The sequence below is a fragment of the Pimephales promelas genome, chromosome 21 (genome assembly GCF_988280905.1).
Source record: "Pimephales promelas chromosome 21, fPimPro1.hap1.1, whole genome shotgun sequence".
Taxonomy (NCBI): Eukaryota; Metazoa; Chordata; class Actinopteri; order Cypriniformes; family Leuciscidae; genus Pimephales; species Pimephales promelas.
In genome coordinates this window covers 23,178,967-23,193,880 of record NC_142789.1, presented here as the reverse complement: position 1 = coordinate 23,193,880, position 14,914 = coordinate 23,178,967, and the positions used below count along the sequence as shown (strand labels likewise).

General features: G+C 35.8%; 1 protein-coding gene across 5 annotated transcripts in view; it reads left to right on the top strand.

Annotated features, from left to right (window-relative positions):
• Window positions 1-14,914, top strand: part of map4k3a (mitogen-activated protein kinase kinase kinase kinase 3a) — a 60,724-nt gene that overhangs the window by 22,255 nt on the left and 23,555 nt on the right. For all 5 annotated transcript variants that reach the window (XM_089125146.1, XM_089125144.1, XM_089125145.1 and 2 more), the window contains exons 3-12: window positions 4,662-4,752; window positions 6,259-6,323; window positions 9,112-9,167; window positions 9,366-9,413; window positions 10,610-10,652; window positions 10,942-11,014; window positions 11,446-11,577; window positions 12,689-12,751; window positions 13,126-13,207; window positions 13,534-13,650. In XM_089125146.1, the coding sequence (XP_088981272.1) occupies window positions 4,662-4,752; window positions 6,259-6,323; window positions 9,112-9,167; window positions 9,366-9,413; window positions 10,610-10,652; window positions 10,942-11,014; window positions 11,446-11,577; window positions 12,689-12,751; window positions 13,126-13,207; window positions 13,534-13,650 (770 nt within the window). The remainder of the gene's footprint in view (window positions 1-4,661; window positions 4,753-6,258; window positions 6,324-9,111; window positions 9,168-9,365; window positions 9,414-10,609; window positions 10,653-10,941; window positions 11,015-11,445; window positions 11,578-12,688; window positions 12,752-13,125; window positions 13,208-13,533; window positions 13,651-14,914) is intronic.

The window sequence follows — 14,914 nt, the reverse complement described above, 5'->3', positions numbered from 1 at the left end:
GGAAAGACAGCAAAACTATGCTTATCAAGCCATTTCATTGTAGTCCTTAAAGTCTGTTAATTAATGCCGTTATCCTTTTTTAATACCATGTTGATTAATAATTTTGAACTGGGCAAGAACAATTTGCTCAAATGTCTTTGGATCAATGGATGCTTAGTCGTTGTTGCTGTGAGTTTGGAGTCTGTTTATTATCTTATTTCTCTCTAATTAGTTGTAATTTAAGCCCACTTCTTTTCTTTAGATTTTTCATTCCCTGAAACACACACAGAGTGATCCCGCTGTTCACTGTTCCCTTTCTATGTGTTATCTGCAGCCTTGCCTGCTTGTGTCCATGTACAGTAATGGAATTTCGTTGGGAAATTTACCAGACCTCTAGATGGGCTTCAGCACTTCACATAGAAAGGCAGCCAAGGTTTTTTTTTGTTTTGTTTTTTATTTAGTGTGGCTCTTAACTGTCCATTCTCAAATCAATGCACACTTCCCCCCTTGTCCGACCAAAGGCAGACACTCATAACTACATAAACATGATGGGATAGTTTACCCAAAAATTCAAATTGTCATCAATTACTCATCCTCATGTAGTTCCAGATTCCAAACCCATAAGACTTTCATTAAAAAAACAGAAGCTCATGCATGCTTGTTTGATGCATCATTATTAATAAGGTTCATTCTCATGTTTCATACCTGCACATTTGAGCTTCTGTTTACCATATTTTAGTGCTTTATGTTCGTTCGCTGATCAAAGTTATATGTGTATAAAATCCTAAATGAAATCTGTTCATCAGTAATCATGTCACTTCAGAAGACTTTGATTAAATCACACGATTCATGTGGATTTATTTTATGATCCCTTTAGGAACATTTTGAAGCAAGAGAGTTTTAGGTGAAAAGACTTTCAATGAAGGGATTTCATAAAAAAAAATATCTTTATTTGTGTTTCTATGAACAAAAGTCTTATAGACCATTTTGCAAGATGTAAACAACACTGGTCCAGAAGCACTTCCTGTTTCAGTTTGTAACTGTTTTCTTTATTTCACATGTAAAGAAAACATCTTTAAGATGTTTGTTTAACTTTTTGATTCAGTTTAATATGTTCTGTTGGTTGTATTTTATCCCAGCTTTTATGTAGTGTTAAGAAACTGAAACAGGAAGTGCTTCTGGACCAGTGTTGTTTACATCTTGCAAAATGGTCTATTGGTTTGTTGTGACATGAGAGTAAGTAATTGATTGCAGTTTTGGGTGAACTAACCTATTAACATAGCATATATACTGTATATACCAGTTCATGTAACTGCTGCTCAGCAGGACCTGTTTGCCTTGAAGCTGAACGTTCTACCCATCAGACCCCGACTAAGAAGTTTGCTTCAATTAGCATGTGTCCTACTCAGAGATATGCATCGCTGAAGCCTACACAGTGAATAGTAGGCTAGCTGCTTCCGTTTCCCCTAAAGGATGTAAGAGGCAATACCTCCTGCTGTCTCTCGCAGCGATCTGCCCCATATGTGCAGGGAAATGTCACTGCCTCTGCGGAACGCTTACCGGATCGCTCGCCCCGGCAGGAAGTACGTGTCACCTGACCCCTCTGCTGCTACTTCACACTTCCCTCAGGGAGCGAATGTCTTTTGCACAGACCTACACTTAAAGGACATTATGCAAAACTTCTCAAAGCTTCTCCTTCCTTTAGTCCATGGGTTTGGAATTAAAACATTCCTCGGAATTGGTCCTGAATTTAATAAGCATACTTCACACTCACAGTCCCTATGCATTTCATTTAATTTCATTATTTCATTGCATTGCATTTATTTAGATAATCGTTATATTATAAAATGTCTATTAAATTCACACAATTTAAAGGTGGTAATTACCCTGTTTGCACATTATTTTTGCTGTAAGTACATTTTTTATTAATTTTCAGAATAGTTTACAGTTACAGTAAACGCTAAAAAAAGCCCAAAGTATACTTTATTTTTTAAATGTACGCTAGCATATGCGTGTATGCGAACTTACAGCCTTTCAAAGCATTCTCCATTTAATAGCGTGTGAACACAGACGGGTGACACTCCGGAAACATTCGTCTTTGTCCAGTGTCTGCTGTATTTCTCCAGAAGTTATGGCAGATAAAAATGTCTTTCATTGCATCCGAAATCAAATACTTCCCTACTATATAATATGCGAAAAACACCACGCCAAAAGAGAAGTATGTTGTCCGTATACATAGTATTCGAAATACAGTAGGCGAAGTGCGCATTCGATTGACACTTTTTACACGGGAGGGGATTTATGAATGGAAGTAGTGAAGTCTATCATGTACATGTATCACCTGCACTTTTGGGCTTTACTGTGATGGTATGAGAGGATACTGTATGCTTTACATTAACAGACCAAGGTTTTTACCGCAAAGAATGACATGATCGATTCCAAAATGATCCACTTTGTGCTGTTTTGTAAGTAAATGTACTAAGTGACCTTTCATCTGGTAAATGCGATTATTGGTGCCTGCACCCAGCTTGGGCTGTTCAGTTTAATGGCGAATTACGCAAGTTAAAATATTTATCTCTGCCCCTCTATGTGGGAATAAAAGGAGTGTGTTGCGAGTATCAGTGGGAGAGAACAAGGAAAAAGCGTTAAAAAAACTTTTAATGAGCCTGCAGCATCCATCATTAAGCAAGCAGTCACAACAAAGTGACTTTGTTCTCTTCCGCTCTCCTCCATCTCTCATAATCTGTCTCTCCCTCTCTCTTTCTCCTTGTCTCGCTCTCCGCTCACACACACACACATTTATAGAGCAGAGCCAGAGATCAAGGTCAGCTCAGATGGAGTCGAGCCAGAAGCCCCCACACAAGCATTATGGGTGATTGCCTTCTCGTGTCCATCAGCTGAGATCACATCACTTCCAATAAGTTAGCAGAGTTTCAGATATTCAGTCTCTGTCTGTTACTTTTGTCTGTTTTTCCATCTCCTCCTTTTTCTTTTACAGCAACAAATACATGTCTCTGACAGAACAAGGCCCTTGCTTATGCTCTTATAAAGCTAAAATAACTGAACGTTACCGGGTTGAGAGAGAAAGGAAGTTTAGAAGAGGGGTGTGAATCTCTCCATCAGCAGTTGGAAGGGAAAACCACAGCGATGCATCAGGGGTCTGATGCTTGCTGAATGCTAAAGAGAGCTCAGTGCTTTATAGGCACTATATACATAAGCGCCTGACCCTCCCCATCGTCTTATGCATGATTAAACAAGCATCCATTGCTTCGATTTGAAGCTTTCATGAGGAATGGGTATGCATTTTTAGATGGAACTGCCTAATTATAGGTGTTTTCTGAGACACGTGCCACTGTTACTTCTGCAAACCGCTAACCCTTCGGGTAAAAACGTACTTTATGCAAGGACTCATATATAGACTCAAAGCATTGCAAGTGCATGGTTCCGTTGTGCATACTTGCAATGCCTTCTTAAGTAGAGGTGTGAATTTTTATTCTTTTCATTTTAAGTGTTCATTTTAATCGTCTTAAAATGTCCAGGAGAGGAAAAAATCTATGTACTTTTATTGAGTTTTTTTATAGATGTTTTCTTTTACTGGCATTTTCACTGAAGAATATAAGTTTATATAATTTTTAATTATATTATATTATATTTAGTGCTTTCAAATCAAGTAATCACGATTAATGGCATCAAACGTACGTTTTTGTTTACGTAATATGTATGTGTATATATAAATATAATAATTCATATATTATATAGATTTGACTGCACTAATTATATTACATTACATTAGAAATTTCTACCATTTAAAGGTGATTTTAAAGGGATACTCCACTTTTTTTTTTGGAAATAGGCTCATTTTACCACTCCCCCAGAGTTAAACAGTTGGGTTTTACCATTTTCGAATCCATTCAGCAGATTTTTTTTATATTTAGAAGAATATCAGTAACCAGACAGTTTCTGGTCTCATTGACTTCCATAGTATATATTTTCTTCTATTCCTACTATGGAAGTCAATGAGACCAGAAACTGTCTGTTTACTGATTTTCTTCTAAATATCAGAAAATCGGCTGAATGGATTCAAAAATGGTAAAACCCAACTGTTTAACTCTGGGGGAGTGGTAAAATGAGCCTATTTCCCAAAAAAAGTGGAGTATCCCTTTAATCCTGTTTTTAAAAAGCCAACTCTCATTTATTTTTTTTCTCAGAATCTGTACTGTTATTTTCATTGAAGAATATAATTTAAAAATGCATTATTTTTAATTAATTTATTTATTGTTTAAATGTGCATTTTATTATTTTATTTTGATAATACTTCATTTATATTATATTGTGTAAATTCGTACAATTTAAAGATATTATGTGCAATTGTAACCCGTTTTAAAAACGACAATTATTTTTGCTATTTTGGTGATGTTACTTCAGAAATTACTTAAAGTATTCAAAGATTACAGTTACAGTAAAGCTTACTGTGATGGTATCAGATGGTAATGCCATGGTGCTTTCAAATATACCATGGTATTGTTTTTCCATTTACATAAGAGTTTTTACATTTTACTTGAAGGAATACCAGGGTAATGAAATCCTGGTAGATTCCAAAATGTTGCACAAATTTTGAGCTGAATAAGTCTGTCATGTTTACACGCTCACCTTTTCCCCATCTCTCTGTTTTCCCTGGACAGGCGAGGACTTTGCAGTGGTTCAGCAGGAAATAATCATGATGAAAGACTGCAAGCACTCTAACATTGTGGCCTATTTCGGTAGTTACTTAAGGTATAGTAATGACCACTTTCCTGACCACACTTTTACTGTTCTCTGCTCTCTCCTTTACTTACCCCTTCTTTCACTCGCTCGCCTCCCGCTCTGTCAGATCCTATTCCTGTCTAAGGCTATTGAGTTGACACTGTGCTCTGTTGGCTGGGTCTCTCAGCTGCACTGCAGGAACAGCCTCCTCCGTTTCTGACCATTGTATAGTGTTTTAAGCAAGGTAGATCTCATTTGATTTTGGTGGATAAAAAAGCAGGACTTTAACATTGACAGTATGATGTTTTGTCAAAGTTTGGTGTTGCATGACACCTTCATCGCCCACCTGGGATCTACAATCTTTTGGCTATTTTCACTAGAAATAATTAAAAATGTTAAACGGTTAATGATAATAAAATCATTTTAATGCATCCTTCAGTTCGCAAACTAACCAAAAATAGAAATGCGAAGGTTGTAACTTCTTCTGGCTAACTTCTTGGTGAATGTCTTGTTTTGCTTCAGCGACATTTCATGTTTTTTTTCTGTGAACAGTTTTTGATATGGTTTTATTACATTAGTCTCATGTAAACATGTATAACCTAATGTTAAAGTCTTCTGATCGTAATATGGCTTTAAAATTGTGCATTTTAACATTTATTCTAGTACAATGTCTCTTATAATTTTGGGAATATATATATATATATATATATAAAAATGGCTCAAAAGTGACATTAAATACATTTATAATCTTGCAAAAGATTTCTATTTCAAATAAATACGGTTCTTATGAGCTTTCTATTCATTCAGATTGTTTAGAATTCTGAATTTCCCCCAAAATATTGAGCGGCATAACTTATTTCAACATTGCCAAAAATAAGAAATGTTTCTTGCGCACCAAACAATCATATTTAAATGATTTCTGAAGGATCATGTGACACTGAAGACTAGGGTAATGATGCTGAGGATTTAGCGTTGCCGCCACGGGAATAAATTCTGTTTTAAAATATTAGAAAAGTAATAGAAAAGTAATTTGTAAATATTAATAATATTTCTTAATATACTGTTTTCGCTGTCATTTTTGATCAAATAAATGCAGCCTTGAGCATGAGACACATCTTAAAAAAAAAAAAAAAAAAAAATTAACCAAACTTTTGTACCATATACATTAATTCTGAAGTTTGAACAAATTAGACGTTAATGTGCAGTGAAGTATCTGAAAACACCCCCTTAGAATTACCCATTATTCAAGAATTTTATTGTGTTCTTCCTCATAGCTGTAGGCAACCTGAGTGGTTTGTTTTTGGTAGGCAGTATATCTCTTAAATATTAGTCTAGACATTAGGCACCTTGAGAAGTGGAGAAGGGTGTTTTTGATAAAAGCAGGTTGCTAGTGAGTTATGACTGTCTCCTACTTGCTGTGTCATGACCCAGAAAAGTGTGCATCCTTCCACTCTCCCTATGGGGCTTCCAGGGAACTATTTCGAGATGCATCGATTGAAATATAATTTGTTGGTGTTTTTCTTTCTGTCTTTTCAGGAGAGATAAATTATGGATATGTATGGAATACTGTGGGGGAGGCTCATTGCAAGACATATATCACGGTAAGATACACCATACAACGGTAAACAATCAACTGCGAACTCAGACTCACTCAGTGGTCAGTATTCCAATGCTGTGCTATATCTCCTTTCCATTCATTATTTAAAGGAATAGTTTGCCCAGAAATGACAATTCTGTCATCATTTATTCATCCTCACTTATTTCCAAACCCATATGAGTTTATTTCTTCTGTAAAGCAAAACATGATCATTTTTTTACATACAATTCTTTTCCATGAGGCTTTCAAGCTTCCAAAAGGCTACAAAAACACCATAAAACGACCACAAAAGTGATCCATATGACTTTTAAGTCAAAGAGCGACCTGTACATTGTCATTGTTCAAAATGTCTCTTCTTGCATTCCAAGTGAAAAATTGTACTTTACTTGAAGGGGTGTGCATAAAATTAACGTGCACCTTCATAATCATGACATGACATGATTTATGCATGTTTGTGACAACTGTCATTAAGTGTCATTCGCTCAGTTATGACATTTTTAATGCAAAATATGGCATTGTTTGAGATGTCTTTTTGACACCTTGACATAAACCAAAACATCATAACCTGTCAGTGTTTTTGTCATGGCAACTTGACATTACTAAGACAACACAACCTGTCATAAACATGACATAGCAGATTAATTATCAAACTTAAGAAACCACCTAGCTTTATTGGTTAACATTACATTAAACTGTCAGCTAGTTGGTTTTGACATTGGCTGTCATGAAGCCATTATAACTTTTTAATGACAAATTCAATTAGTACCACTGTAGTTGAGGTCACGAAAAATATTCACAGTTATAATGGCCTCATGACAGCCAATGTCAAAGCCAACCACATGACAGTTTAACTTAATTTTATGTCAAGTTGTCATGACAAAGACATGTTAAACAAAGTCATATTTGCATTCAAAATGTCATTATTGAGTGAAAGACACTTGCATGCATAAACCCTACTTCATATTCAAGGCATATGTCATGTCATGGTTATATGAAGGTGACATGTCAGTCTTATGCACAGCCCTTCAAGTATGTTGACTCAAATGACATGAGGGTGAGTCAAAACTCACATAATTTGCATTTTTGGGTGAACTGTTATTATAAATGTCCCAGTGTAAACAATGTTGATACGATGGTTGCAACGGTTTGAAAGTTCCTCTCGTTTCTGCTGCCAGTTTTAACGTAAACAGACTTTCCTCTCCTCCAATTAATCTGATTTTTGACAGATGGCCTAAATATACAAATCTTTTCTTATGTTGTTGGAAAGCGTCCCTCTGTATGTTCCCAGGTGATAAATTTAGCAGAGCTCAGTAGAGTGGCCTGTCAGATCATTAGAGCTCATTTTCGCGGCAGCTGTTGGCAGTTCTGCGATTCTCTCTGAGCCTCTGTGTGGTGTGGGGTGGGGGGGGGGGGAGGTTAGATGGTGTTATGCCACTTACGTGTTAGCTTAGTGCCCAGCCTCACATCCCACGTTATCTGCACCCCCGCTGCCACGGTTGCACTCGGCTCTGGGGTCACAGGCCTGATTAGAGCCGAGGCCGACCGGCTTCAGTCTTCCCACACACAACACATACAGATATACAGAACACATGAATCGATTTCTGCTTGGACAAACATGTATTTAAATAACTCTATGAACTAGTGAATGATCAAGGAAAGGACATCCACAGTCCCACAGTAAATGAAGCCATCCAACGAAATGGAAACGGTTAGGCAACGAGAAAGGTTTGGCCCAACAGTGGATAAGCGGCTTTGTAATCTTTCCTCACTGGTTTAACATTCCAACAACAACTTTCATTTTCTCATGACATCACCATCCCCTCTTATTTTTCAACCTATCACGTTAGCACTATTTACAGTCCAGTCAAGTCCTGGCATTTTTTTCTCTCTGAATATCTGGTTTCACATTTAGAAAGCATCACTTTACAGAAGTAAAATGGGTTGCGGACACCATTTCATAAATTCAAGACCCTACTGCTGTCTTTCTCTCTCTTTCTCTTCCTTCAGCCCATTTAGTATTCGCTCCTTCAAATCCTACATCATAATGGAGAACCGACAGATGAGCTTCTCAGATGCCTTTTAAATCTTTTCTTGCTAAAGTTTCAACGTCTGTTATTTTCATCAGTAATTCATTTAGAGTTGTAGAGTAACTCTATATTTTGTCAGGTTGGAAACGTGTAATCATCATAAGTCACATTGGGTTCTTGATAATCTCGTCCTTGGTCTGCTGGATGAAACCCATTAGTGGTGCTTTTGTTAAACTGTCACTCCAGTGTGGTATAGGAATGATCAATGTTATATTTGTTTTCTTGGTTTAAACAAGTTGCAGCTTAAAGGGATACTCCACTTTTTGGAAATAGGCTCATTTTACCACTCCCCCAGAGTTAAACAGTTGAGTTTTACCATTTTCAAATCCATTCAGCCGATTTTGTGATATTTAGAAGAATATCAGTAACCAGACAGTTTCTGGTCTCATTGACTTCCATAGTAGGAAAAAATATACTATGGAAGTCAATAGACCAGAAACTGTCTGGTTACTGATATTCTTCTAAATATAAAAAAAAATTGGCTAAATGGATTTGAAAATGGTAAAACCCAACTGTTTAACTCTGGGGGAGTGGTAAAATGAGCCTATTTCCCAAAAAAGTGGAGTATCCCTTTAAGATAACTACTCTGCATGCTTTATTTTTCAACTGATGTGTTTTGTACACACTTGGATCTGGAATGGGATTTTTCAGATGTACGTTGTAGATTACATTAGTTCTAAATGTACACTAAATATGTCTCCACAGTTACTGGGCCTCTAACAGAATCACAGATCGCATATGTAACAAGAGAAACCCTTCAGGTAAGCAATTTTACCGGACTCTGTTTTGACAACTGAAGCAATCTGCTGTGACCATGAAAGCTACTTTTGAATTTTTAATGGTAGACGTGTTGGCCGATATTTCATGCTCCTTGTTCTGTCTCTAAAATGGCAGTTTGTAAATGTGTTTTTGAGATGATTGGGAATTAAAATGAGTTTTAATCATGGTTTTCATTTCAGGGTTTATATTACCTACACAACAAAGGAAAGATGCACAGAGACATAAAGGTAATGTCATCTTTTTTTGAACGATTCGAGCTTTTGTGTGTCTAAATGAAAGGCTCCTTTCAGTGGCATACTCAAATGCCAAGAAAACGTTGAGTGACCACACATAAACCCACCTCCTGCTACATCTTATCAGCAAATCAAATCACTACCAGGAGGTTTTAGCAAAAATGTATGTTTTACTGTTGTTTTTATTATTTTTTTAAAATCTATTTGGTGTCACCGACGGCACAGAAATTACACGCATCAGCTTTAATGATTCTGATTCATTAATGATTCGTCATTATTTTTAGGAAATGATTTCTTTAACAATTCTGCCATTAATATGCAATTATGTATGGAGCTGCTAGTGGTGCAGAAAGGATTAGTTTAGATTAGTTGCTTCAAGGATTCCATTTTATAGTTTTAATAAAGCATACACATATTTAATACAATCACTCCTTCAAAATATGGAATATGGAAGTTTGGGGCTGGTATAAGGTCTTTTTAATGTTTAAAAAAATCTCTTATGCTCAACCAGGCTGCATTTTATGAAATATTATTTCAATTTTAATACATTTTAAAGCGTAATTGATGCCTGTCAATTACTGAATTGCAGCCATTACTTAACTCTTCATTCTCAAGACATTTTATTCTCATGCTCATGTGAAATAGAAATCTTTTGTAACATTATGTATTTACTAATCCATCGTTGCTTGATAAAAGTATTAATTTCTTAAAAAAAAAAAAAATACTGACCCCAAACTTTTGAACGGTTGTGTATGTTGGCTTTTCAAATCAACAAATTATTAATAATTTGCACCATTTGCTGTGTTATTGCTCATATAAAGCAAAGCATGGCTGTTTACAAAAATGCCCTTAAAGTAAACCCCTTAGTACCTTTTAATGTTGATTTGGTGAAGCCAGATGTGCAAGGCTGGTAAAGAAAGAGAAAATGTGTTACCTGACCAGAGGGAGGTGTAATTAGTATGACTCAGATGGTGCTTTCACATCTCTGATCATAGATGAAAGCAGGTGTTGAAAGAGATTTTATAGTGGGAAAAAATAGATCCTGAATTCTGTCGGATTAATTTTTCATTTCATCTTACAAACCTACCAGTAAAACATTCAATAATGTGTTATAATTGCAGATGTACAGTATAATGCTATACAGTCTAATTACAGTCTCCTTTCATGAAGTGTTTTTCCATTTGAAATAGGGTGCCAATATTTTATTGACGGACAATGGTTATATCAAGCTAGGTAAGAAAACATTTTTTTTTTTCCCCCATTGTGATAAATGTGGGGTAAATGAAGTGACTTGCCATGTTACCAGCTCAAATCATTCAAAAAACGTGTAAATAGTTTTGTATTTGTGACTGTGAGCATCACCTCATGTTATGTTTGATCTGCTGTGGCATTACACAGCTCTCAAATTTCATAATTCATAAGACACAATTAGACACGTGGTAGTGTGAGCTGCACACAATTCACATGAGAGGTGTTTGTGGGATTGTAGTGAAGATGATCTTATGTTTCTTTATCTCCGCAGCTGATTTTGGTGTATCTGCACAGATCACAGCCACACTAGCAAAAAGAAAATCGTTCATTGGGACTCCTTATTGGTATACAGTTTTAGCTTTTATTGTGCCATACACACATACACCTTACAATCATACATGCATGCAATAAATTATTTATAATATTTTTTATAATTAAAATAAATGCAGTTTCTAAAATTACTCTTAAATGATACACAATATGGTCACCATTTGTAATGTAAACCCTTCACGTCATTCAATTTTACAAATGTTAAACCTCATATCCTTATGTTGAATAATAAAAAATCCCAAGTTGTTTTGTCAACTACCTAAAATGATTTTTAAAAAGAGACTTTTCACAGTTGAGTTTAAAAAAACACACATTTAATCTTTTATAATTCCGTAGTTTCCTACATGTCCACAGAAGCCTTTTCCACAGCTCATGTAACCATCAGGTTGGAAATGTTCCTAAATATACTGTGAGTGATGATGTGGTCTGTAACCCATGATAACAGGATGGCCCCAGAGGTGGCTGCTGTGGAGAGGAAAGGGGGCTACAATCACCTGTGTGACATCTGGGCTGTGGGCATCACCGCCATTGAACTGGCCGAACTACAACCTCCCATGTTTGACCTTCATCCTATGAGGTGAGGTTTAAACAGCAGTATTAATGATCTGTTCCAGTTCAAAAAGAGCTGGGTTTTTTGTAGCTGTCCAGTTCAAAAAGTACCACGATGGCATTAGATATGATGGTATGTATACCACAACACTGAAAGATTGCCAGAGATTGCCAAGATTCCACTTAAAGGTGTTTTTCAATGTTAAAATGTATTCTCTTATTTACACTTTCTCATTTAGCTCAATCAGTGACATGAGTCTGTTTGTTCAACGAGTAGAAAGAGTGTTTGGAAAAACAGCTTGAATTTGTGCAGATGATCAGTAACTTATACTTAAAATGTCATAAAAATATACTCTTATTCATAGAAAGTGGGCAAAATGGATTTTATTTGTCTAGCTAACAAAAAATACACGCACAATAGTACCAGAAAACATGTTAATACACGTTCTAACCATGTGTTTATTGAATTTTAACAATTAACAAGCATACATGTTAATACATTTAAGAAAGCGTATAACAGTCAAACTATAAAATAATCCACTCCCCCCACCCCAAATAAAAATAAAAAATAAAATAAAATAAATAAATAAATTAAAAAAAAAATCACACACACACACTGGATAACGACATTATATAATCATACATAGTTTAGGAAATACAAACAGTTAGGTACATATCACCTTCAAGTTTCCAGAGTTTCCTCGGCTTCACGGTTCTCCAAAAAAGCAAGAAAGGGAAAATTCGGCTGATTTCTTTTTCATTGTGTATGTTAACGTTTCATTTCAAGGATAAGGCATCCTGATAATTCTTTCAGCCAGCGACCAATAGAAGGCCTCTTAACATCTTTCCAACAGGGAGAGATCAAGCGTGTAGCTTGTACTAAACATAAGTCTGTGATTTTCCTCTCTTTCCTCTCTTTTGGATACAAATTAAGAATGCAAATGTTAATAAACTTTGATACTTCTTTCCTAGTGTAAATAGTTGTTCTATTATATTTTGAGCATTTTTTGTAATTGCTGAATTCTCACTCTCACTGTCACAATGTTTTGATGAGTTGAGATGCTTTAATTTACTCAAATTTCCTTTGTATGCCAAGCTATTTTTCTGCTTGTGACATCAACCCATTTTTTTCTCTCCAGAGCTCTGTTTTTGATGACGAAAAGCAACTTTCAACCCCCCAAATTAAAAGACAAAGTTAAATGGTAAGTGCTAATTACATTTTCAGGCAATAATTATGTTACCTGGGTGTGATTTCAGTGTCGGTAAGTTTCAGGTTTTTTTTTTATGCCCTATTCTTTAATAACATTAATCACCCATGAAATTTGGGCCAAGCACTCTCATTTGCCCTAAACAGTTACTTTTATGCATTTTGATTCGGTTGAACTTGACATTCTCTTATCTTGGCTAATTATGAATCTGGTCAGGTCTTCTGCCGAACAGTTTCTTCTCCATTACCTTGCAGCTCTGTTAAATCAAATTAGTTTAATTACATTTAAAGCCAAAAAACTGCTCGGCCTCGCGGTCGAAATGCTTGTTACGTGTAAGATTTATGGAGACTCTTCTTTATGTTCTGGAGGACCAACAACTTCCACAATTTTGTGAAATTGGCGTTGACGAAAAATCCAAAGAAACGGCCACCGGCTGACAAGTTATTGCAGGTAGGAGAGTTTTGTGTTTCTTGGCTTCATAATGTTTGCATTGGTTCATATTTTGGATTTTGAATTGCATTTGTTAAATGTATTTTATAGTTAAACCATATAATTTGATTTCGTTATAATCATTTGAACAATTAATAATATTTATTAATGTATTATTTTATTTCTTTTTTTTTTCTTTTTTTTTAACTGTTCTGAAAATTCGTTAAATGTATTATAATTATTATTTATTATCATTTTCTTTTTCAATTATATAACTTTCAAGACTAAGACAAATGACGTATCTTTAAAGATCATCTAACTTTGCCATTTTAATCGTCTCTACCCAGCATCCCTTGGTGTCCCAACCATTGAGTCGTATTTTGGCAATTGAGCTGCTAGATAAAGCGAACAACCCCGACCACACGTCCTACACAGACCTGGATGATGACGACCCAGAGCCGGAGGTACAGTATACCTCTCCCTGTGTGATTCTCAATGTTATCACAACTATCACTTCAAGAATGACGGCCCCGTCGGGACTATTATTCACAAACTGAGCCCAGACAATGCCAGCTGATCGAACTGACCACGTTAGGCTCTCAATCCCAAGAGCGGGGATGTCAGTTTGATGAGCCCCGTGAGTTTACATCTTCAATACCTCAACCGTTTTATTGCGGTGATATTTCTCACTAACTTTCTTTTTTTATTATTAGCCTGTAATGGTTGTTTTAAAGGCCCTCATTCGTTTGGATTGTCTCTAAAGTTAGGTTTATACCCAGGCGTCTTTTCCAGTTTTTCTGATAAAGATTTGTGAAATCATTTGGCCTCTTCTAAAGTCCACCGGCGAGAATGAAGACTTTTTTTAAGGACATAGTTGTCCTTCATTTCATCTCTCCTGTTCTACCCAATTCCCCAAGCTTCAATTCATTCTCTCTTCCTCTCTTATTCATTTTCCCCCCTCTCCTGGTCTTGAAGTTTAAATACAGAGGGTTGTTTTTACCAGTGTCTCCTCTATCTCGGCGAGTCCTTCGCTTTGCAGCTCGCAGAAAGGTATCAGGCGTGTGTGTTTGTGTTGTGAACATCTGGAAATGTTTTGATTACCGCTTGTAAGTGTTAATTTTGCGTTGATGACTATAATGGCTTTATGTGTGTTGTTAATTAATATCTTCATAAGTGACTAATTTTCTTTTTTTAACCTAGACAAACATTCGCACATGATGTGTGTTTTCTTGTTTGCTCGAATAGCTGTGTGTTCGTGTGTGTATAAATGCTTGAGTTAGACAAGTGTGCCCAAGGATGTTTTAGGGAGTTTTGCGCTCTTGTCGGATTTGGGATCGGAGTGTTGATCCCTCAAGGGGTCGGTTTTGGAAACGGAAGCTCACTTTAAAAGCTGGATTTGGATCCGTTGACAAAAGATTTTTGTCTGCTCTCTTTGTACTAAGGGTTGCCTCAAGGGTTTAACAGAACAGCAACATCAAAGAGCTTTTAGAGAAATTTATTGCGTCATGAAATGCAAATAATGTTCAATATTGGGGTGAATCTCGTGAAAAATGTCAAGGTCATGACGTAATTTCTCATTATTTTAATAGATCATTCTCATTTTGTAATGTTTTAATGAGAATCATGCCCAGGTACAATAATACAATAAAAAAATCACATTTAAAATCAGATAAACCAAATGAATATATAAATACATATAATCTTATAAATATTAATCCTTATATAGTT